The following is a 23907-nucleotide window of genomic DNA, read 5'->3' on the forward strand; positions in this document are numbered from 1 at the left end:
TGCACTCTTTCTAGGAGCTTCTTTTCTTTACTGGTACTACACCATCGAGGTGAGGTCGCACATAAGTTTTAAAAACATCGACCAATGTTCACCTTGTATGCAGCGATAAAGTCCTTCTCACCTGCCCCAATATCGTGTTGGCTTTTTAGTACCATTTCAAACCCTCAACGCCTTCCTGCAGTTTCCAACTAGGTGGAACGTCCAAAACGGAATCCTCTTCCTCTTGGTTCAGATCCCACTGGTTAAGAAATCGTCAGAGAAGACTCTCTTCAAACTTGTACCTGGATCATGGGAAATGTTAAATGTGACAATAGTTTTGCCCAAAACCAAGGATTTAATCCCAACATCTCCCGGGGAAAATCTATTTTACCCACTTGGCCAGCAAGAATTAGAGGGTTGTAGTCGCTTAAGTTAACACTACCCATGCATGTCTTCGACGAGTTATCAAAACTGTGAAGACTTTTGTGAATTAGCGTTGTTCATTTGAAATACAACGGCACCAAAGAAGCATTGCGAGATAAAAGTGTACGAGAGGCCAACCATTCAAGAAGTTTGGGATCAAGTGTTCCGACTCGGCTCATCTATCCTCAGAGAGCATACATTGTTGTCCAATGCAATCCTGAGGACCCCAAAAAATGAGCGTCGTTGGAACTGCACTAATCCAACTACCACCCGGTTGTTTCTTGATAGGCCGACACAGCTCCGTTTCCTCTCCTCACCACGCAGAGACTTGATGATCACTTTAACACTACGCCTGAAATACCCACGGACACGTCTCTTCAAGACACCCACACTGGTGCCAAGAAAGTAAATGAAGACGTCGACATAAACCAAGACAATTTCCATTATATAACACTATAGTTCGTATGCATTGTAGCTTTGTCAAAGGCCCACCTTAGGTTCTTGGGTTCTTGTATAAGAAGTCCTAGCAACATGTTGCTTAACTTCTAGCCGGGAGTTTTCCGAGTATCAGAAATGGCTCTTTATTGATCTACCACGTTTTGTGCAGTTCTTTTGTAGTTAGATTTCTCCAAGTGTTGAAGAAAGTCAATCCGCTACCAAAAAAGTTGCTTCAACCCGCTCCAGCACAGGCGCTCAGACGTATATTCTTGGGCTCGTTGACTAACGCTCTGTACAACAAATAATCACCTTACATTTGACCACAAAACGCATCAGACATGGTTAAAGGAGATGCAATAATAAAACAGGTCTCAAAAGTCCGAAAAAAAAATCAAGCACTACTACACTCATTTTAAGACTAAAGTATAAGAAATATATTTCGAACTAAACATCCATATCACTCCACTTGAATCGAAATTTCTTTATCCCTGATGGGCGTTATAAGGTTTATGTTGAAAAATTAGGCAATTCAAACAAATTCAAGACAACCTCCTTCACAAAATTCAAATCATCACATTACCAAGTGCTTTGATAGGGTTTCTGCTTCCTATGACTTTTTAAAATGTAAATTGCATTTAAATCTAGCCATGTCAGCATACTTTCAAGCACTTATTTAATTTATCGCATTCTAAAGGCGTAAAGACATTTTATATGCTATTAAGTTTCAAAAATTAATATAAATACTCGCAGCAACCCAAGAGTAGATTTGGTCTAGGACCTCTTACAGAAAACCGAAATCCTGACCATTCCTACCAACTACCAATTTTGTATCATCAGCATAAGAAGAGATACTGACATACTACTACCAAGCTTCTGAAGCGGAGCAATGAAGATAATGATTTAGCGTCCTAACGATAGTAAGGAAAGGAAGCTAAGTTCAAGTCGTCGATTTTACTTTTTCACCTACTTGACCGCGAACCTCTGTCCTCGAGACCGTCCGCCAAGGCGTTTTATTATCAGGCGGGCACAATCAATGAACGCAATAATCAAATTAGCAAGTTGGTCGGTGACGACTGTTTCCTTGTCGCCACAATGAAAAGGAGAGGACCCAAAATGAAGCCCTGAGGGACACCCGACTTGACATCATGTATGTCACTAAGGGATCCGTCAATTCTTACCAATTGCTTCCTACCAGAAATGAAACTTCTTAACCAATTGAGAACCTTGCCTTGGATCCCAATCTCATGGAGCCTGTTAACTAAAAGGCCATGATCTACCTTGTCAAAGGCCTTGGCAAAGTCGAGATAAACTACATCGACTGATTCATGGCTCTCCAGTCCCTCAATAACCTGCTCTATATGCTCAATCAGTTGGGTAACCGTGCTAAAATGTGCTCGGAACCCATGCTGGCTAGGAGGAAGGACTTCATGTATATCAAGAAATTCAACAAGTTTGAACTTCATGATCTTCTCAAACACCTTCGCAATATTCGAAGTGAGAGAAATTGGCCTGTAGTTACTGGGGAGTGACTTATCTCCCCCTTTGAAAATTGGAACAACATGAGCTACCTTCAGAGAAGAGGGGAACTTGCCCTGGTCCAAGATCCAACGCATCAAGTACGAGAAAACAGGAGCAAGAACCTGTGAGCATCTCATCAGAAACTGAGATGTCACTCCATCAGGGCCAGGGGAGCTCGAGAGTCTCAAGTCCCTGATGGCCTCTAAAGCATCCTGATCTGTGACTACAAGATCATCTAAATGCTCAGCTTGACAAGCCTTGCCAGTCCCAACAAACTCATCAATAGAGCAATGGACTGTTGCTCCTAAACTCAGTGGAGTTGAAAACACACTAAAGAACTGATCTCCAAGTATGTTGGCCATAGACTCTACATTGTCTATGGCTTCCCCATCGACCTCAAAAGGCCCTACAGGGTGTTTGATCTTTCTCTTAGAGTTTGCATAAGAGAAAAACGCCTTCGAATTCGACCTCACCTCTTGAACAACTCTATTTCCTTGTTCAACTGATCTGTCTCAATAGAGGCCTTAATTCTACTTTGGATCAAATCCAACTTTCTTTGAAGGCTAGCCACAACTACTGGATTCAAATTGCTCTGGAGCCGTTTTGCTAGTTTGCAACTCTTTGTGAACAAATTCTTCCTATACTTCGGAATTATAGAATGTGCCCCGCCCTGTGAAACACATTCAGAGATTGCTAGACTGGAACATACGTCCTCAAAAACTAGAATCATGTTGTCTAAGGCTACATCTATGGGCGATTCATTTTTCAGCATCGAAAAGAGATCAAGCTCCCCTAATCTTTCTATAATTGTAGTGTTATTCCTTATTTAGGTTACCACGGCTTATGCCTTGCTTATGCATCATGCTCTCTCGTTCCTCATATATGCTCTCTGTGTATATACGATCTCTTGTATCCATGCCCCAACTACCGTTCAATAAACAGTTTGCAATAGAGACTCAACCAGAGTACATTGTCTGTCTGTTCTCCACGCGTCCATAACAAAACATGGCGCAGTCGGCAGGATATTGTGACTATTGAGATTATGAAAGTAGTGAAAATCGTAAGCTACCAAAACATTCAATATTACAGTGAATCTAAAGTATTAAGACGCGTTCAGTGATAATGACAGCCAACGAGGAAAGTAAGTCTTTAAATGCCTCCCTGAGAGGATACAAAGGACATTTAACCCGTGTGGTGAACAACGCTCAACGATTGTGCGAGTTTGTTGTTGACAAACCTTCTTCTCTTGCGGCAGCAGAGTTGGAAAGTATTTCCGGTGATTTAAAGGATGCTTTCGAAAAGGTGTTGAAGACTCTCTTAAGGCTGCAGGAACTGACACCTGCAGAGTTTGATGCATATGAAGGTGGAATTACAAGTGCAAACTCGTTGTATCAGACCACTCTTCAGAAGCTACTTGCTACGATGTCATCAAACACGGGAACACCCACCCCGGCGCTGATTAGTGCCCCGCCACCAGATGGCCAGACCGTTCAAAAGGGCAGAGCTAATGACGCTCTCAAACCCTTTGTTTTAACTCGCGACCACACCCCAGTTGAAATGGGATCATGGGTCATAAAGTTCAAGGCTAGAAATTTGAAAATCTGAAATTTTTCAGAATTGAAAAGAGATCAAGCTCCCCTAACCCTTCTATAATCAACGGCCAATGTTCATCTTTGAACTTGAACTTAGCCAGACCGACCTTTTTGGCCGGTGTTACTCTAGAGCACGCCGGCTTTTGAGTAATGACTCTACAACGCTAGCCGGGAAATTGAAGTCCCCTACAAAGAAAACCTTTGAGCAAACCGACTGGTCCAACTCATTTCCTATGAATTTGAGAGCTGACAAGAACGAGCTAACTGAACAAGAGAGGGGCCTATATATTGTCACAATGGACAGATCAAGATCTTGAATATGACAAGCTAAGACCTCTACTTGTCCATTATTTTTTCGTCTCCCTGATCAATTTCGAATCATAATCCCGTATTTTTGGACTCCCCGATTGTTCAGATGAGTGCTACCATAGCTTGCGTCTTTGGTTTTGCTTGTGCAAAAGTCCTATGTGCGCACTTTAAAGTAAAAATACCATTTTCCACATCTGAAGTATACAATAACAGATGTTAAACAATACGCAAGAGTATTTGACCTCCAATACATCATACCTATGCGAACCACCCATGGAAAAAGATTCTTCATACATTTCTTCTCTTTTGATTATATGGTAACACTAAATCTGATATCGTGACGTCACAACTTATTGATATGAGCAAGTTTCTGAGTCGGCCATTGCTAGTGCAAAAGCAATTGACACCGGTTCAAGAAATCATCGAAAAAGAGAACAAGTGGGTAATGCTGGTGCTTTGTTTGGCTGAAATTTGATACTTCAGACGTGTAGTGTTGTAAATAGCAAACCGAAAACTGAAAGTGGTACACATTCTTGGGTTAGTGAGTATTACATGGGCTCAATGAAGCCTATTTGTCTCGTTTATTTAAGTTAAAATCAACAAAAAAGCACAAGGTATAAGTTCACCCAGACACATGGTTCAGGTTTTTGGGTGTGGCTTGGTTGTTGATTATCTTGATATTTAATGATTCCAAAACATTAACAATAGTTATGCGCATAATCCACTGACCATTTGCCCCGAACAGCTTGGGAGACAGCTGTCATCGCAATATACGGTGAAAATCCCACGCATATGAGGATAGAAGAGAAAGATCCATTGTTAATACCATACTAACCCAACCTAAACTAACTTAACCTAACCTGACCTAACCTAACCTAACCTAACCTGACCTAACTTAACCTAACCTAACCTTTGGGTTCAAGGGCCTGGGGTCGCCTAGGCCGCGGCTGCTCGGTTGCAAGGATCTTACATATATTCATGCTATTGTCTTGTCATTGTGATGAAAAGTCTGGAAAAAAAATTCGAATTTGTACCCTCTCACGGTTTCGAATCTACATGGATTAGACTGAACGTTTTCACGCCACGTCTTAATAGGCGCGGCTATTGAGTTAAGCCTAGCAAGATCAGTAAATTTGGAAACCTTATTTTTCATGCTTTGATCGAGACCTACATTTTTCAGCTGATTGTCAAAACGACAGCTGTCACCCCAGCTGTTCGGGGGAAATGGTCAATGGATTATGCATATAAACAATAGTTCGAGGATCAACTCTGATCTCTCTGTTTGGAGGAATGGCTCTCTTCTGTTGAAAAACATTAGGAAAGAAGAGCTTCATGTTTATGCCATTTGAATACTTCATTAGATTGCAGTTTTGTCACAGAACTTCAATGTTCATCCACCGCCATTTTTAAATGGTGTTGACGATTTTGACGTGATCTTTTACGTTGTTCCACAGTGTCCGTTTTCGATTTGCTTTTCACTACACTACAGGTATTAAGTATCAATTTTCAGCGAAACTAAGCGCCAACATAATCCACTTGTTCTCGTTTTCAATGATTTCCTGAACCAGTGTCAACCGTTTTTGCCCTAGCATTTACCAACTCAAGAGTCTTGTTGATATCAATAAGTTGTGACGTCATGATATCTGATCTAGTGTTACCAAATGATCAAACAAGAAGTCTAAGCTATTCTTGTAGTGACGCGAGACCAGAGGTTGCGCGATTCCCAATACATCAACTTCCGTTTACTTTTGCAATATACATTTTTTTGCAAAATTGAAGTTCCTCCAGATGGACGGACTGACAGTGAGAGAACCTGACGAGGAGAGTTGAATCTGAACCACAACCAGATGGGCTTAGCAGAGATGGGTAACGCGTTACTAACTTCTGGTCAAGTTTCAGTCCCAGAATTCCAAGGTGACCATTGGCACTCAATTTTGATTAACTTTTTGAACCTCTTCTTACTTCAATTGACTTTGCTTGCAGTACCAAGACATGGAGTGTAATACCAATGCAGCATTCCATGCAAAACCACAAAAATGAAGTTTTTCCCCCATTTTCTGTGACTGTTTGCTCATATTCTATTTCAAATTTGAAAAATGTGTGTCAACTATTCTACAATTTACAATAACCATTTGGTCTTTCTGGCTTTGGTTCAGGTTTTTACCTTTAATTAGATGTCTGCCTCTAAAAACATGTGATAGCTAGGGTGCAAAACATTAAGGTAAATATTTGTTTGGAAACAAATTGAAATGTATTTATATACTTTTTTAACAAAACATATATTTGAAAAATTGAGTCCAACTGTTTTGTTTCGGCGAAACAAAAGAGAAATTTAAAATGAAAGTATTATGAGGGAGCCTTCTTTTTGACGGGGAAGAAAGACCGGGTTTGGAGAGAGTTGGTCCTCTTTCAATCCAAATTAGGAAAATTCTTTGGGTCAACTACACCAGCTGGTGATGAAGAGCAACGAATGAACAAGAAGAGCCTTCTTTGTTGGTCTCACAGTCACTTTGGTTTACAATGGGTTATCCTGAATCCACACGCAAAATGGCAGGTTCGTCGGGACCCAGTTCCACAGATTGGACGGCTGAGTGGTTCATGGTGATCGTTTGGCATTTCATCTTGAAGGGCAAAAAAGCTAACACTGCTGAAGTTAATGCATTGGAAATCGCTCAACCTCTGGTCTTGCGTCCCTATAAGAATAGCTTAGAAACAAGAGGAGATGTAAAAACAAAGTTATTCCCTGGGTGGTTGCCATATATATGAAATATTGAAAGTAAATACTCTTGTGCATTTTTCAACTTCTGTTATTGTATACTTCAGACGTGGAAAATTATATTTTTGCATCAAAATTCTCACACGCAACACGAAAGATTTTTGCTCAAACAAAAACAAAAACAAAGACACAGTGTATGGCAACACTTACAGTATATGACAGATCGGGTGTGTCCAAAAATACGGCATTATGATGCGAAATTGATCAGGGAGATTACCAAAAATATTTGATCATCAAAAATCCTAAATATCTTACAACAACCTAATTAGCTCTTCCTGCAACAAATTAGAGACAAGAATTTTGAATAGAGTGAGCATTTGCAATTTTCACCTAATTTGAAAATGTCCCTCTTTGGTTTGGAATACGGGGTGTTCATCGTTCACCGGCAGTAGAGTCTCTCTAAACGTCGTGTCAATTGCAAGTCATCAAAAAGCCGTAATGTTTTCAATGAAATGCGCTCAGGGATAAAGCTGAGCACTAAGCTTAAGCACCAATGTGTGATCCTGCCTTCAGCATGGTGGAATAATGGCAGCGGTCGAGATCACTTTCTGAAGTTTAACACCAGAGTGAGTTGGGAAGAGGTGTCCCAACAAAACACAAAGCTGCAAGGCGTAGAACTGCAGTTATGGACATTGACAACTTCAAGCATTTTTCCTATGGTTTCTTCAGATCGACCAGATCTAGGGAAAGAAACTTAGAATTGGGAAGTTTTAGCAAACACAATCTCCAACTTAACTATCTTCTTACCCCTGTTGTAGCCGGTTTCATGCTCAGGCTTTTTTTGAATATGACAATCTGGCTTCTTATAGATTCAACTAAAACTGTTGCTCAAACTATTCCCAAGTCCAGGGTTTTAAGAGCTGATCATTAGGTCAGCATGAGTTTCTATCTACTCTTCACCCACCCGACCTTTGACCGCCAAATTATCTCCGACTTGTGCCATTCAACGGACATAGGCATCGGCTAACACCTCTAAATTTACCATTTTCGCCTTTGACGTACCGATCACGAGTTATGAAGCTTCAAAGTGGCGGTAGATTATCTAAATGGCCCACGCCCTGGGATTGCACTGGGTAGTTGAGATTGAGAAATCGAAAACTTTTTCATCTGTAACAGTTGTGGTGAATTGTTCGTTTAATATTGCATAGGAATGTAATCTTTTGGGTGACACCTGTTAGTGTAAGGTCGACTAATATTAACTTGCTTCAGTTTTTTGCTCTGCTTGGTGGTCAACAAAAACTTCTGAACAAAGAAACTGTTCTCTATTGCTGTCGGTTTTGAGGTGGATTATCTTGCCTGCAAAAATGATCTGTTTTGTCAAACCTATTATGCTCAGTTTGTTTCCTCGTTCCCCCGTCATGTGAATTTGAACCAACTTCCAAATGCAATAAGGAGTGATGAGCAAGAGATTGAGAATGCAAACACAGGAGAGGCAAGGTCCATAACCTAGAGATGTGCTGGCAAAGACAGCGATATCACAGTTTCTCTTTCCGTGCAGTTCCTTGACTCCAAAATAGGCAAACAAATGACACTGGTTGGTTCCGTGCTTGGAATGTTTGCGAATTACGAAATTCTTTGATTTTTGTCTCGACTTCTTGCGTGTTAAGGAAAGTAAGATTGGGGGTGATGTGAGAAGAAGAGTGTAGTGGTTGATCTCCTTCCAATGTAACCATCGCCATGTTGTGGATGGATTTTCCCGTTGGCATGTTCAAGGGATAAAAACTCGGATTTCTGAACTCATTAGCCACTTGCAAAAGGAACTGAACGAACCTGACAAAGAGGGGATGGTGGCCTCCATGACCTATTCTGAGCTCATCAAACGTTGGATTTCCTCTCTTGACGGACCGTTTGACCGGAATTGAATCTTCTCTGTTCCAGGTGGGAGGCGTTGTGGAATGAAGGCCTGGGATGGAGTCAAATACTTTTGTTTGGACGATCTGCCAGAATCAGGTTGTCTCATTTACTCCTTTGGAATCTCTCGGGATACATCTTTTGAAACACAAATGGTATCCTTAAGTAAGGATCAGCACCAAAAATGAAAAATGCAGATGGTGGTAATCCTTCTTTTCCTTTTAAGATTGTACTGTGTATGGATATGATCACACTATTGGAATTCCACCAACGGGACAAGAACTTACTCCAGGACTTACTGTTTACGGACAAGCAATTGATAATGTCACAGAGAAAAAAAAGACGACCTTCTATGATGCAATGGCCAGTCATGGACACTTGGATAAGCCAATAACATATTTGAAGGTATTTTACGGTTGGGACAGGGCTGAAAATATCACAAGTTTTGAGTTACACTTGTTGCATTTGGTCTGGTTCTTGGATTTTAGGATTGATAGCATTTCATAACAAAAGTCTAATTGATCGTCTTTTTAGGCAAAGAAGACCATGTTGTACGTAATAATAAAATTTAGCATGAATGTTTTGATCACATGTCACTACTAGGGTTGTTCAAAATATACAAATGCACTTCTCCATCTTTTGAAGTGTCTTTTTGCATTTTTTTCACGTGGGATGAGTAACCTCAAAATCAATTTGGGCCTATAGATAGAGACAATTACTAACCTAAACGGAGAGAAAAGCACATTTTTTTGCGGACTTCCTTACCGCTACCGAGATTGGAATACCAGCAGTTCAAGACGAGAAGATTACTTATTTTACTTGACTTTTATTTACAATTTATATACATTATTTAATCGGCCAACGAATTAGAATTGGCTGATCTGGCTAATCCTTGAATATAAGGTTGATCCAGAATTTTAGTCAAAAACTTGTCCAAGTCTGACTTAAATCCTGCTACTGGATCAGCGCCTACATAAACCCTACGAATATTTGAGGGCAGCAAATTGAACAATGAAGAAGCCCGAGAAAAAAGAGAGGTGGACTTCATTGTTTTAACGAGCCTGGATTCTCGAGGGCTTGAAGAGGCTCTCAAAACGCACGTTAAGCCTCTACGGTCACTACAATTGACCCTAAATCCTGGGATGGGACAAAGCTCATGAATGCTTTTGAAAACGTACAATATCAGATACCTTTCGTACCTTCTCTGAATACTGTACCTACAATCCCAACCTTTCTAACCTCTCCCAATACGAGAGCTCTCTCATATCCTAAATGTTCCTAGTAAAACATTTTTGAAACTGCTCGAGCTTTTGCAAACCTGCTGAACTAATTGGAGCCCAAATGGGAGAGGCATATTCCAGATGCGGCTGAACAAGCGACTTGTACAGAGTTAGCATCGTGATACTATCTCTGGACTTAAACGTGCGATATATCCAACCACATGTTTGAACAGCTTTACCAACTTTCAACTGGATATGGTCATCGAACTTTCCATCATCTTGGAGGACTAAACCTAAATCCTTCATGGATGAGACCTGCTGAATGTCCTTACCTTCATCATCTAACAGTGGAATGTCAAATGGCGTCAAACCAAAGGTCATTGAGCGGAATTTCATTCCATTCAGTACCATGTTACACGCAGCAACCCAGGAATAGATTTGGTCTAGGACCTCTAACAGACAACCGGAGTTCTGACCAGTCCTACTAACTACCAATTTTGTATCATCAGCATAAGAAGAGATGCTGACATTACTAATACCAAGCTTCTGAAGCGGAGCAATGAAGATATTGAAAAGGAGAGGACCCAAAATGGAGCCCTGAGGGACACCCGACTTGACATCATGTATGTCACTAAGGGATCCCTCAACCTTAACTAATTATTTTTTACCACAAATGAAACTTCTTAGCCAATTGAGAACCTTACCTTGGATCCCAATGTCATGGAGCCTGTTAACTAAAAGACCATGATGTACCTTGTCAAAGGCCTTGGCAAAGTCGAGATAAACTACATCGACTGATTCATGGTTCTCCAGTCCCTCAATAACCTGCTCTATATGTTCAGTCAGTTGGGTAACCGTGCTAAAATGTGCTCGGAACCCCTGCTGGCTAGGAGGAAGGACTTCATGGGTATCAAGAAATTCAACAAGTTTGAACTTCATGATCTTCTCAAACACCTTTGCAATATTCGAAGTGAGAGATATCGGCCTATAATTACTGGGGAGTGACTTATCTCCCCCTTTGAAATTGGAACAACATGAGCTACCTTCAGAGAAGAGGGGAACTTGCCCTGGTCCAAGATGCAACGCATCAAGTGCGAGAAAACAGGAGCAAGGACCTGTGAGCATCTCATTAAAAACACAGATGTCAACCCATCAGGGCCAGGGGAGCTCGAGAGTCTCAAGTCCCTGATGGCCTTTAAAGCATCCTGATCTGCGACTATAAGATCATCTGAACGCTGAACTTGACAAGCTTTGCCAGTCCTAACAAACTCATCAATAGAGCAATGGACTGTTGCTCCTAAACTCAGTGGAGTTGAAAACACACTAAAGAACTGATCTCCAAGTATGTTGGCCATAGACTCTACATTGTCTATGGCTTCCCCATCGACCTCAAAAGGCCCTACAGGGTGTTTGATCTTTCTCTTAGAGTTTGCATAGGATAAAAACGCCTTCGGGTTCGACTTCACCTCCTGAACAACTCTACTTTCCTTGTTCAACTGATCTGTCTCAATGGAGGCCTTAATTCTACATTGGATTAAATCCAACTTTCTTTGAAGGCTAGCCACAACTAGTGGATTCGAATTGCTCTGAAACCCTTTTATTAGTTTGCAACTCTTTTTGAACAAATTCTTCCTATACTTCGGAATTCTAGAATGTGCCCCGCCCTGTGAAAAACATTCAGAGATTGCTAGACTGGAACATACGTCCTCAAAAACTAGAAATTTGAAAATCTGAAATTTTTCAGAATTGAAAAGAGATCAAGCTCCCCTAACCCTTCTATAATCAACGGCCAATGTTCATCTTTGAACTTGAACTTAGCCAGACCAACCATTTTAGCCGGTCTTACTCTAGAGCACGCCGTCTTTTGAGTAATGGTCGACCCTATCTCGAGAACATGATGATCTGACAGATTACTAGGCGTCACATGGACATACTGGATCAGATCAGGGTCATTGGAAAAAAACAAGTCAAGAACGCTATTTGCTCTGGTGGCTACAACAACATGCTGAGAGAGATTGCGCAAGATCGCAAATTCCTCCAGCTTTTCGAACGACTGAGACGTCGATTTCGAAATGGGAATATACCCATCTGGACTAGCCTCCCACTCTACAACGCTAGCCGGAAAATTGAAGTCCCCTACAAAGAAAACCTTTGAACAAACTACCTTATCCAACTCATTTCCTATGAATTTGAGAGCTGACAAGAACGAGCTTACTGAACAAGAGGGGGGCCTATATATTGTCACAATGGACAGATCAAGACTAGTGTGCAGGTCATTTCTAACATATAGACATACGCCCCCATGCGGAAAAATGGGATTGTCAGGGCGTACTCTATCACATCGAACTAAATTGAAACCAACCATGGCCAGCTCTTCATCTAAGACTCCTTGCCGAAGCCAGGTTTCTGTCATGGAAATGAACGAGACCTGCCTATCTAAAGCTAGTTCCTCAAGAACCTTGATCTTTGTGCTATCTTTTTTGGAAATAAGACAATGCACATTCAAATAAAGCCCTTTTATGGGCAGATAGCCCTTCGATGGACTAGAGCTATCAAATCTTTGACTAGGCTCTCTAACCTTAAAAAATCCTGTTTTTGGACAAAACTAACCTTAGGTGGAGGATAAGAGAACCTTTGAGGAGAGGGTAAAAGGGGAGAAGAAGAGGGAGAAGGAACTCTGGCCGCCACCTGAGCATACGATCTAAAAGATGCGTGGGGCTCATGGCGACCAGAGGGGGGCTTAGGGCTACAAAGTTTGGGCAGAAGAGAGGTTAAAGGAATTGAGGGTGAGGTTGTAGGAGAGGGAGGGGAACAAGGGGAGGGAAATAGGGAAGGAGAGAGGAAAGGGGTGGGGTAAGTCTGTTGAGAGACTTGACAATGAGGTTGAGACAACTGCTGTCTCTTCCTCCTAGTGCCCCTGAGATGGGCCTTTGTGCATTTGAAATTGAGGCATACCTTGTGCCTCAAAGATCTCATGCACATAAATGGGTGGAAAAAGCTACACCCCTGCTTGGAACAGCCCTTCTCATTGAATTTGAGAAGGCCAAACTCTCGAAGTTTGGGACACCATTCTGGGTGAGCCAGTTTACACCCTTTGCCTGCCTTTTTGCATTTCTGTCATTTATGACCATCGCAAATTTCAATAGCATTCTCTACTATACTCTCTTTGACTACAAGGGGCGTTTGAATCAAATAAAAAAACAAGAGTGTCAGTGCCTGTGTCCCTTTTGCCTACACTTGACTGGTTCATCCCACAGTCAAGTAGTGGCTGGGTGTGACCAACCCAAGCTATTAAAGCTTCCATAATGAAAGGCTTATTGATAGAGGACGGAGTTTTCCCATCCAAAACCAGCTCAAGACAATTCCTAGCCCCTTCAGAAAGTCCCTTCAACAAAGCTTCCATGGTTATTGGAAGCAAGGCTATTTAAGGGATCCTAATTGAAAATACTTGAGACCTGAACAAAATATGGCAAAATATTCTGCAGGCTTCCTTCAGTTTCAAGAGATAAACCGTTAGAAATGAGCGAGCAGAAAATAAAAGATGAAAAAGTAGAAGAAGAAGAGGAAGAAGAAGAAGACAGCCAAGAGAGCCAAAGTGAGAAACCAGCGCGTGTGAATGAGAACCAGCTGTAGAGCAGGTAAATAACACACGTGCTAGGTGGAAACCAAGGAGGAGCGTACTCCCTGGGGAAAGACAAGAAGAAGAGAATAGGTGATTTCGCTAGGTTGGGGCTACCAACAGAGGGGAAGAAATAAGAGTCGGTCGACTACGATGACCTACTCTTGGCTGACCAGCCAGCTAGCCTCAGCGAACATACACCAACTCGACTACAGGAACAAGCTAACATCAATGGAATGGAATAGAACAAAAGAAGGTTCTAGAACCCAATTTTGTATTGAAAATAGGAAACTAAACGGATTGTAAACAACAAGAAAAATCGACTACATTTACAAGTATATGAAATGAACAGACTAAACAATAAAAACAAAATGAACTACTCCTTAAACCAAAACTACATGAAATAACCTAGAATTCAGATAAAAAATACTGACAGACGAAAAAAGTGAAATACGACATGAGCATAAAAATAAAAGATGTAAGACTAAACTACTAGAGATAGGAAGAAATGAAAGCTAAAGAACAAAAGTGTCTTACCTTAAGCAGCCACGCGACCACTTACACAACACAACACACTCAAACCGGCCGTTTGAAAAGATCAGGAACAACAAAATGTTGCGACTGCTCTCAACAAAAGACGGGACCGAACTGAAAAAGGGTAACTTCCGGCGCCGGGGTTTGAACCCACGACACCTAGGGAGAGGATTCTTGCCTTGTTAACGCTGCCTTTTAGACCGCTCGGCTGCACCAGCTCCTTTTTGAAAGGGTTACTTCCGGCGCCGGAGTTTGAACCCACGACACCTGGGCACGGTGTTTATAATTCCTTATTAAGTGCTTGCTCAAATGCCAAGACTTCTAGTTGCCAATTTCTTTGCTAAATAAACACAAGGAACAATTTTTGTTTAATAGGTAACTTTAAAAGTAGCTCATATTAGTATATTAATGCAATTAAAATACAGTTTTAAGTACCTTTGTGCAAAACCTAGCCAAACAATATTATTAGAACTCTTAGTTATGCACTGATATCAAATTTTATCAACATCTATTCAGCAGATGCTTAGTTATTACACTTTGAAAGTTGCATTTTGCAATAAAATAGTTCGAAAAATGACATAAACCTACCTTAGTTAATTGCAAAAAACAAATGATGTGCTTTTATGATATCATGAAAATAAATGATATTCTTTCAGTTTCATAAACATTTCCCTAAAGCCTAAAATTAATTAATATAGGCACCTAAAATTTATCTAGTATTTGAAATTTCCAATTATTCTTTCTTAAACTTGGCATGGTAGACTAGCCAATCTTGTGGTTGAAATTTTACAAGGATATATCTGCCACTTTAATTTTCAAATTTGCCACTTTTTGCACGGATTATTTTCTACGTACCAAAAGCATTTTCATCAAATGGTAATGAAAATGTCTTAAACTTCACGATCACAAATAAATGAACTATTGGTTAACGATTATGATATCATAGCTATGAATGGGGAGAGGATTCTTACCTTGTTCGCGCTGCCTCTTAGACCGCTCGACTACACCTGCTCCTTAATTGATAATCCTATTGATATTGCAATCAAATTTATGTAATCCCAAGCAACTGTATAAAAAAATCCTAAAATGAATCGAAAATAAGCTTCTCAGTTTCCAGATGAAGTCTCCTTCAATAACAAAATCAAATTTCGAATTGAATTGAAACAAGCATGATGATAAACTGTGAAAAACAAGTTCATAAGAAGATGATGAACCTTTTAATGTCGAACTAAAACTATTTGGAGGGGGGGGTTGCAATAGCTCTGCGATCCAAAAAAATTAGAATAGTTAAGGGTGGGAAGGTATTATGCAATCATTTATTTTTTGAAAAAATAATTTGCAAGAACAAATAAACAAAATACAAAACACTTCATCAATCTGACTTCTGTTTTTGATGAAAAATCTTACAGGCTAAGGAATGTCTCACTAATGCAATATGCAACATCATACATGCAAATTTGCTTGCTTGTCTCAAGGGCTTTCTTGATAAAATTGGAAGGAAGTTTTTTCTTGGAAACTCTTGGGCATTGGGACTTGCAAGGAACTTTCACCAACCTGTTGCATTTGTCCCAAACAAAGAATTGTTCTTTAGCATTGCATTTAGCTTTATATCCACTGATATGTTTTGATAGAAACAAGAACGCGAAACCTTCAGGTTGGTTAGGAGCAACTAAAAAATCAAAAATTGAAGAGCTGCAATTTAGTTACTGCTTTCCCAAAAAATCATTTGAAAACCTAGTTCGCACGCTGTTCTCTCATTGGTAGTGGGCACTTCTTAATGCAATCCATTTGGATGGTCAAGTCAATCGGATTGACTGGTTTTCGGCATTCACTTTTGGAATAATAGTGTACTCGTACAGTATGTTCTAAAACTAGAGTTTGAGGACGAGATTGTGATAATGAATCCTTCAGAACATGCTGTAAAGTAGTAAAACGGTATACTTTGTAATAGCTGTTTAGGGTAAGGAAAGGCGACAATTAACTTCTAATAAATAACTATGCGGTATTTCTCTCACTGATCAATTAGGTTTGAGATATTTAATTACTAAAAGGAATTTTTGCCAGACATTTAGGTGAGCTACAAAGCCAAGACTCAACTTCATCATGATATTTTGACAAGTAAGCTTTTTAGATTCTTGGATTGCTATAAAAGCTCTTGCAGAATTTCACAATAAAACTAATTTTGAAGGAATTCCAAACACTTTCAAAGGTTTTTTGCGTTGAGTTTACATGACAATATTTTATTTCCTATGCACTGATGAACAGATATTTGAGTTTAATGCAAGAGAAATGCACATGTTTCAGACGCTTCATTGAGACTGAAATAAGAGTTCAAACCATTGAGTACCACAAATGCTGTCACTTATTACTCACTTTTTCTGACCTCATGATTTTGGTTCTTACCTTCTGATTTTCCCAATGAACACACTATAAGGATGATTTGACTGATCTCCTGGTGGTTAAAGTACATTGTGGTTGAATAATAATTTTTCAATCATTTGTTTTATGGCCTTCAGTTGTAGAGTGAATGAAACTCATATCGGGCCACAATGTCACTTCACCATTACTGAATAAATAATTAAGCTTTTTGAGCAAAAGCTGATGGGATACACAATCTGGTAGAAAACACTGCAGGAACAGTTGCAATGACTTGATCTTAGATAATCATGTCGAGGGTACCCTGGACGCAAAATAGTTAGTCTATTAGTCTATGTTAGTCTGGACACTAAATTTGCACAAATTTTGCATTGTAAAGAAACTTAATTCCGGTGAAATATTTTTCAAGTAATGGCCACTTCTTAACTCGAGGGCAACCAGGGTTCAAACTCATTTGATACCCAAAGCCAACTTTCTAGTTTTTTAACTATAAGTGCATATGACTTGATAACGAGATATAGTTAAAATTGTAATTGCAAGTATTTTTACTATAATATAATTCCAAATGCTCAACATTTTTCATTGTCCAACAACAGGTAAAGGCAGATCGGAGAAAAGATTTGAAAATCCGAAGGCTCTGACATTGGCGGGTTTCCCTCGGTAAATCATTCCACCAGGGCACAACTCGCACAAAGAAAGTGTGCTGTCGGCAAAACAGACGGAAGCGGGGCCTCCTAAAAAGGCATGACGGCACAGCTCGAGTGGAACAGGAATCATCTTGACCAACAAATTGAAACGATTCTGTCAGTAACGCATATTGAAGCGCCACTTTTCATGCAAACACTAGATCAAGCTGCAAACGCCTGTCTTCCAATGTTTCACAGGACAAGGATCGAAGTCTTTGAGGATAAGAGCAATTTCTCAGCCCAGTTAGCATTTTTGTGAATGAGCCTTGAATTCTCTCTATACAATGAATCCCGATCTTTAAGGCTGGACTCCAAACTTGAGAACTGGTCTCGACAATAGGACGTACATACACTTTGAAAAGTTCGTTAGGACGTTGACGTTTCGAGTTGTAAACGTTCTTTTTATTCTATACACTAAACTCCTCGCTTTGGCAGCCAGCTTTGCACATTAATGAGACAAACGCAATCCGTTGTCGACTGAAACCCCAAGTCTTTTTGGACGTCGACTTGCTCTAAATATGCCCCTTCCATGGCATAAATGCTTGAGGGAAGCGCCCTCCTAAACCGCATGATTTTGGTTTTGGACTCATAGAAGACCATTTTGTTGCATTTTGCCCAACACACCACTTGGTCAATTGCAAGTTGTAGCCCCTTATGGTCTTGTTCAGTTTTTATAACACCAAAGACTTTGGTGTCATCAGCAAATTTCAGCACTCTAAATGGTTCACTAACTGTCAGACCCTCGACAAAGATTGAAAAAAGCAGATGGCCCAAGACACTGCCTTGTGGTATGCCGGTATGTGTGTTTTCCCAACCAGATAAAAAACCATTCAAGGTAACCCTCTGGCGCCGGTTCTTGAGCCATTGGTCAATCCACATCACAACGCGTTCATTAATGCCACATTTCATGATTTTTTTCAATGAGAATCTGATGATTAACATGATCAAAGGCTTTGGAGAGATCCAGATAAATTGTATCCACTGCTTTGCCTTCGTCCACCGCTCGAGTGATAAATTCGTGGTGGTCAATTAGATTCGTCTGACAAGATTTCCCTTTGCAAAATCCGTGCTGGGAGTCCGAAATGAAACCTCCCACTTCGAGGCGCTCCACCATATGATCCATCAGAATTGATTCCATAATTTTGCACACAGAGGAAGTAAGCGAGATAGGCCGATAGTTGTTCATGAGTCTCTTATCTCCCCCTTTGTGAAGTGGATAAACATTGGCAACGTTCCAATCGTCTGGAATATTTCCTGTCGCCAGAGATAAGTTGAACAAAGTTGATAAGGGTTTTTGCTATTCGGACATTTAGGCAAGCGCTGGTACCAGCAAACAAACTTGCCTGCCAATGCCAGTGATGCAAGATGTCGTTTCAAACTGGTTTTAAGGATGCTGACCTTTCCTCATATAGCAATGTGAAACAAGGGTCAGCTTCTCAAAAACGTATTTGAAGGCCCAAACTTGCATCACTGACACTGGTACCAGCAAACAAACGAACCTGCCAGAGCTTGCCTAAACGTCCGCATGGACGTTCCCAACCCTTTGAGAAGTGAGGTTGAAATTCCATCTGGTCAGGGGGCTCCCGTTTTCCTCTTTCTCAGAATTTTCTTTGTGATCATGGCCGACGTAAGAACGACACCATTGGTATCCATACCCTCCTTCTAAAAATGATTGTTCATGTAGGAAACCCCTTGACGACCAACCTGACTAGCAAAGTGATTATTTAGCATGTCTACCATGATCCGTTCATCTCCTTGTGTCTTTCCTAATTGATCGACCAAAGGTCCCACACGGTCTGTTGATCCACTATTGTTCCGCATATATGCATAAAAGGATCTCAAGGTTCCAATTTTCGAGAGGCCTTCTTCGAATTTCAATTTAGCTTCTCTAACACCAGCCCTCACCCTAGAGTTCACTTTTTTGTATTCTATCCTGAGAGCTGGATTTCCCGTGGCACATAGGGATTTCCATAAATGCGCCTTGCGTCGAATTTTTTTTAGTAGGGGAGGCTGGAGCCAGAGCGGCCTGGTTTTCTTGCGCCGAGGTCTCTTGGGGATATACGCCTCACAACCAATTTTGAGTGCTTCTTTAACTTCCGACCAATATTGTTCCACCGTCGTCCCAATTACGGGGTGATTCCAATCCGTCTGATCGAGAAAGAATCGAAATGATCTGAAATTAGCCTTGGAGTAGTTTAAAACTGTTTCTGCTGTCTCTTGGAAGGATGGCTCGGAAACCAAACCAACTTGAATAGGGAAGTGGTCACTCATTTTCAAGTCCATACGCACACTGACGTGCTTGATCATTCTTTGGTCGTTTGTAAACAATAGATCTAAAACATTCCCAGCTTCGTGTGTTGGAGCGTTTATGAGTTGTATCAACGATGCCTTGTACGTGGCATCTATGAAGTTCCAGTCATTTTGTCCAGGGGAATAGCCCGTCGCCCAATCAATTTTTGGCTGATTGAAATCTCCGACCACAACACACGTTTTTGTTAGAGCAGAAAGAAAGCTATTCAATTGTTGTCTACGAGCATCTTCTGCGTTTGGGGATAGGAAGCAACAAAATATATCAATAGTTCCAATCCGAACTCCACAGACCTCAGGCACTGAAGTGACAACTTCCATTGTTGGAAAATCACGCGATAAAATCAGCACTCCTCCTCCCCTTCCCTCGGAAGTATCCATTCTATCTCGACGGGCGGCTGTCTTGTATCCACATTGAGCAATTTCTGTGTTTAATATATCACTGCTGAGCCATGTTTCCGTAGTGCAAATCACATCTGGACGTTCACTACACATAATTACTTGAAGATCCATTAATTTGTTCAAAATACTCCGACTGTTCAAAAGAAGTGGTTTAATAGTTGTCATTGCTGGTCAAGATACTTTGAACTACACAATCTATCCAAATCAAATGACGTTCTTTCGAACGCGATTTCGGGTTTCCATTTTACAAAGAGGCTCCAGGGGTTTTCCGCTGTTTTTATGTTTGATTATCGGGTTCTTGTGATTTGCATAGGTCAATTGGTCATCATTCTTTGTTTCTCCTGAATCCTCGCAGTAACCAGATGAGCTTGAAGGTTTCGTAGACTCACTTAAACATGGTTGATCATTTTGTGAGGGATGTGGATCTTCTAGCTCCGAATCTGTTTGTTCATTGTCAGCCAAGGTTACGATTGTGACTTTTTCCTAACCTAACTCTTTTGTTTTCGCCAAACATTTCTCCGAGGTTATCTTTGGTTCAATTTCCTTAGGGCTGCCTGCTTTTTCCTTGTCCTTAACAGATTGTCCGCAATCATTATGGGCCGGGGAGGGTACGTAGTTAGACCCCTGGTGATCGCAATCCGCTTTCATGTGAGAGATGCTGCCACACTTAAAACACTTGCGAACTTGTTTAGGATGCCAAATTTTAATTTTCCATGATCCCACTTCCACAAAATCGGGAACAGACGTCTTCACCGTCACAAACACTCGTGCGTTGCCATTCCAAATGCCAAAATGAAAAGAGAATCCCTGAATAAGCACTCTCATGGCAAATAGGACCACTCAAACATTCCAGCCATTTCGCCACTTAATGCCAAACTATTAGCCCAGCTTATGCACTCCTGGAGTGTTTCTCGTTGTTGGGTCGGTCTACGAGCTTGAAAAATTTCGCACCAGTCAATAACGACCTTGATGTCATTATTGATCCCAGGCCAATAGTAAAACTGTTTGGCGGCTTTCCTCGTCTTCACTATACCAGTGTGTGGCAGGTGATATGACTTAAAGTGATGACGTGAATGACGTGAAGACTAAGGCAGCCTTGCGGCATAATACAGCTGAAGTGGAGATGCTACATTGTCCTTTCTCCCTTATGTGTCACCCCAGGCCGACAATCTGTGGCTGAGCGGAGTCCATCTCTTTTTAGATGTCCATGGCTAAAGTCATATCCCAATCTGTAATATTTTATGGGATTGTGCCATCTATGTTCTTATGGGGACGTTTAGGCAAGCTCTGGCAGGTTCCTTTGTTTGCTGGTACCAATGTCAGCGATGCAAGTTTGGAGCTTCAAACATGTTTTTGAGAAGCTGACCCTTCTTTCACATTACTATTTGAGGAATGATCAGCTTCGTTAAAACCAGCTCGAAACGCCAATTTTGCATCACTGGCATTGGCAGGCAAGTTTGTTTGCTGGTACCAGCGCTTGCCTAAATGTCCGAATACGAGAGGCACAATAATTTGAAATTTAGCAGGTTTTGGAACTTAGTAGTTCGCCCCGTTGCTGAGTTGTTCTCGATCTGAGGATTCCAGACTTCCCTGTAGACCTTCCACCATCTTGTTAAATAGTTAACTTCAAAAAATTTCCAACTCTCTCCAGCACGAATACATTTACAACATTCACAGTAACATGCCAACTTCTTATGAGTTACTCTACCTCTAAAAGACCGTATACCTTCTACCCATTTGCCGAAAAATTGATCTAAATGGATTTGCACAGCTGCTAGGCGAATTCTATGTTACTCTTTTTGACCATAACGATTTCCTTTATGATTGTAATGTCCTCCTAATTCACATCCGTTCATTACCAATTTACTGCAACTGCTCAGACTCATTCACATTCATACTCTCCTTAATCCATCTAATTCCACCTATGTACCTATATCCCGCCGCACCTTTTCTCTATGAATGACTCATGCAACGTCCTTGATGATGACATTACAATAATTTTTGCTCTCCATTCATTAGGTACTCTTTTTGACTATACTAATTTCCTTCATGATCTTTGCTTTCCATTCATCAGGTAGACATTGAAGGCCACGAGGTGAAGAACTTTCAGAACTGGATGGACACCAACGCTTTATTGAATGTCCAACAAATTGGCCTTGAGATGCACACGCACAAAAGACATGAAAGTTTCATTGCCATGGTGAACAAATTGGATAGTATGAGCTTCAAACTTATCTCTTACGACGTAAACTCTTGCGCCGGACTGATCAATGGTATTTCAACTTTGTTTGAAGTCGTGTTCCGACGTGTCCATGATCAAAAAAATATTTGCAATTACTATTTGGATACCTCGTAAAAATGCATTCCATTCCCGAGTATACCCTGGTTGACGGAATTTGTTATTGACCTTGAAAGTTTGGAACAATGGATTACATGGATATGAAAACAACAATAAAAAGAAAGATGAAAAAAGTCATTAGAGCAGGGCTCCCACTCTGTGAAAACGGATTGTTTCCTGCTTTATTTCTAGAGGAGATAAGTTAACTCAACCATGGATTGTTATGGATGAGAGACGACGTGATTCTCTGGTTGTGTGAAATTCGATAGGTGTGGAGGTTGTATCTTGGCGGGCGATTGGTAAAACGGTTCTCAAATTGCGACCAAGCGACCAACACGCCCCAATCAACCTTCTTGAGGAGGCCTTTAATGGAATTCACAATGGCTTCAGCTAACCCATTGCTTCGTGGATTGTAGGGTGAAGAGGCCATGTGATTCATTTGGAAACGGACACAGAATTCTGTAAATGGCGTGCGAGATTGTGACCCATTGTCAGTGGTGGCTCTGCGGGGAAATTCTCGTCGTCCTCAGATTCTCAGCAAAAGGAAATCCGTTGAAACGATTGACCATGACAACAAAACTTCGTCCTTTGAGGTCAAACAGATCAATTGAGACGGAATCCATGGGGAAACTCGCATCATTGAATCGCGATGCGACGGGCTCAAACTGCTCAAACTGCTGAGAAGGTAAGGCAGACACACATTGTACACACTGCGCAACACGGGCTCTGACCTCGTTTTCCATTCGAGGCCTAGCATAGAGCTGCCGAGCCAAGGCACAAGTTTTTGTTACCCCGGAGTGTGATGAATGAAGCATCTCAATAATGCTTCTGGTTAGGTTAGGTTAGGCGGGGTATCACAATTCTGTCGCCAATCAGAACAAGTCCAGCCTCAACCCGCATCTGGTCAGAAAATCCGAGGTAGGAAGTTAATTGGGGGAAGAAATCTCGGCCGTCCAAGATTTTGTTCCTCAATTCCTGATATTCATCATCTACCCTGGCAAAAACCATATTCAGGGCGGGATCACTTGTTTCAACAATCGTTGCCACCCGCATCTCCAGCTCTGGATCAGCCGGGAAGTACGGCGAAATCATCCGCTATCCTGTGCACCTTTTCGGCTGACTATTGTACCGTGAAATTGTATATCATTATACTTTCTTGGATCCGTTGGAGTTGGTTGTTGTTGAGTGCTGCCGTTGCATTCCCGAGTGTACCAATCAAAGGTCGGTGATCTGTGGTAACAGCAAAGTGACTAGGACCCCTCAGATAGAAATCGCACTCCTCATCCAAGGGCACCTGGAAGTACCCGTGAATGGCATCAAGCTTCACAAACCACACAGATCCCGACCAAATCTTTCAAACCAGGTCGCGTGAAAAGTTGAAAGGGTGGATTGGCCTCCTGATTGCTTTGTTGAGTTGTCTATAATCGGTGACAAGCCGCACTTTTACGCCCCCAGGCTTCCCCACAAAGTGGGCCGGAGAGCACCATTTGATTGGGACATCACATTTGACAATGACCCCAGCCGACGAGAGCTTATCAA

General features: G+C 41.2%; 1 protein-coding gene across 3 annotated transcripts; it reads left to right on the top strand.

Moving 5' to 3' along the window:
• Positions 1-3465: 3465 nt before the first annotated feature.
• On the top strand, positions 3466-22516 carry LOC131879230 (uncharacterized). 3 transcript variants are annotated; one of them, XM_059225492.1, is made up of 4 exons: positions 3466-3499; positions 8914-9051; positions 9113-9291; positions 22105-22516. In XM_059225492.1, exons 1-4 carry the CDS (start codon positions 3481-3483, stop codon positions 22384-22386), a joined length of 618 nt encoding a protein of 205 aa, XP_059081475.1. In that variant the 5' UTR covers positions 3466-3480; the 3' UTR covers positions 22387-22516. The 3 variants fall into 3 exon arrangements, with proteins under 3 accessions (XP_059081475.1, XP_059081474.1, XP_059081476.1); XM_059225491.1 differs by lacking the exon at positions 3466-3499 and adding an exon at positions 8127-8472; XM_059225493.1 differs by lacking the exon at positions 3466-3499 and adding an exon at positions 8532-8640 and having other exon boundaries at positions 8912-9051.
• The last annotated feature ends 1391 nt before the right edge of the window (positions 22517-23907 follow it).

Source organism: Tigriopus californicus, chromosome 4, assembly GCF_007210705.1.
Source record: "Tigriopus californicus strain San Diego chromosome 4, Tcal_SD_v2.1, whole genome shotgun sequence".
Lineage (NCBI taxonomy): Eukaryota > Metazoa > Arthropoda > Copepoda > Harpacticoida > Harpacticidae > Tigriopus > Tigriopus californicus.

Excerpts from the sequence above, each read along its gene's own strand:
- LOC131879230 (XM_059225491.1), top strand. The coding sequence starts at position 8,433 with ATGAGCAAGAGATTGAGAATGCAAACACAGGAGAGGCAAG. Across the intron at positions 8,473-8,913 it reads GCAAACACAGGAGAGGCAAG|GTGGGAGGCGTTGTGGAATG; the intron begins GTCCATAACCTA and ends TCTCTGTTCCAG. Across the intron at positions 9,292-22,104 it reads AGCCAATAACATATTTGAAG|GTAGACATTGAAGGCCACGA; the intron begins GTATTTTACGGT and ends TCCATTCATCAG.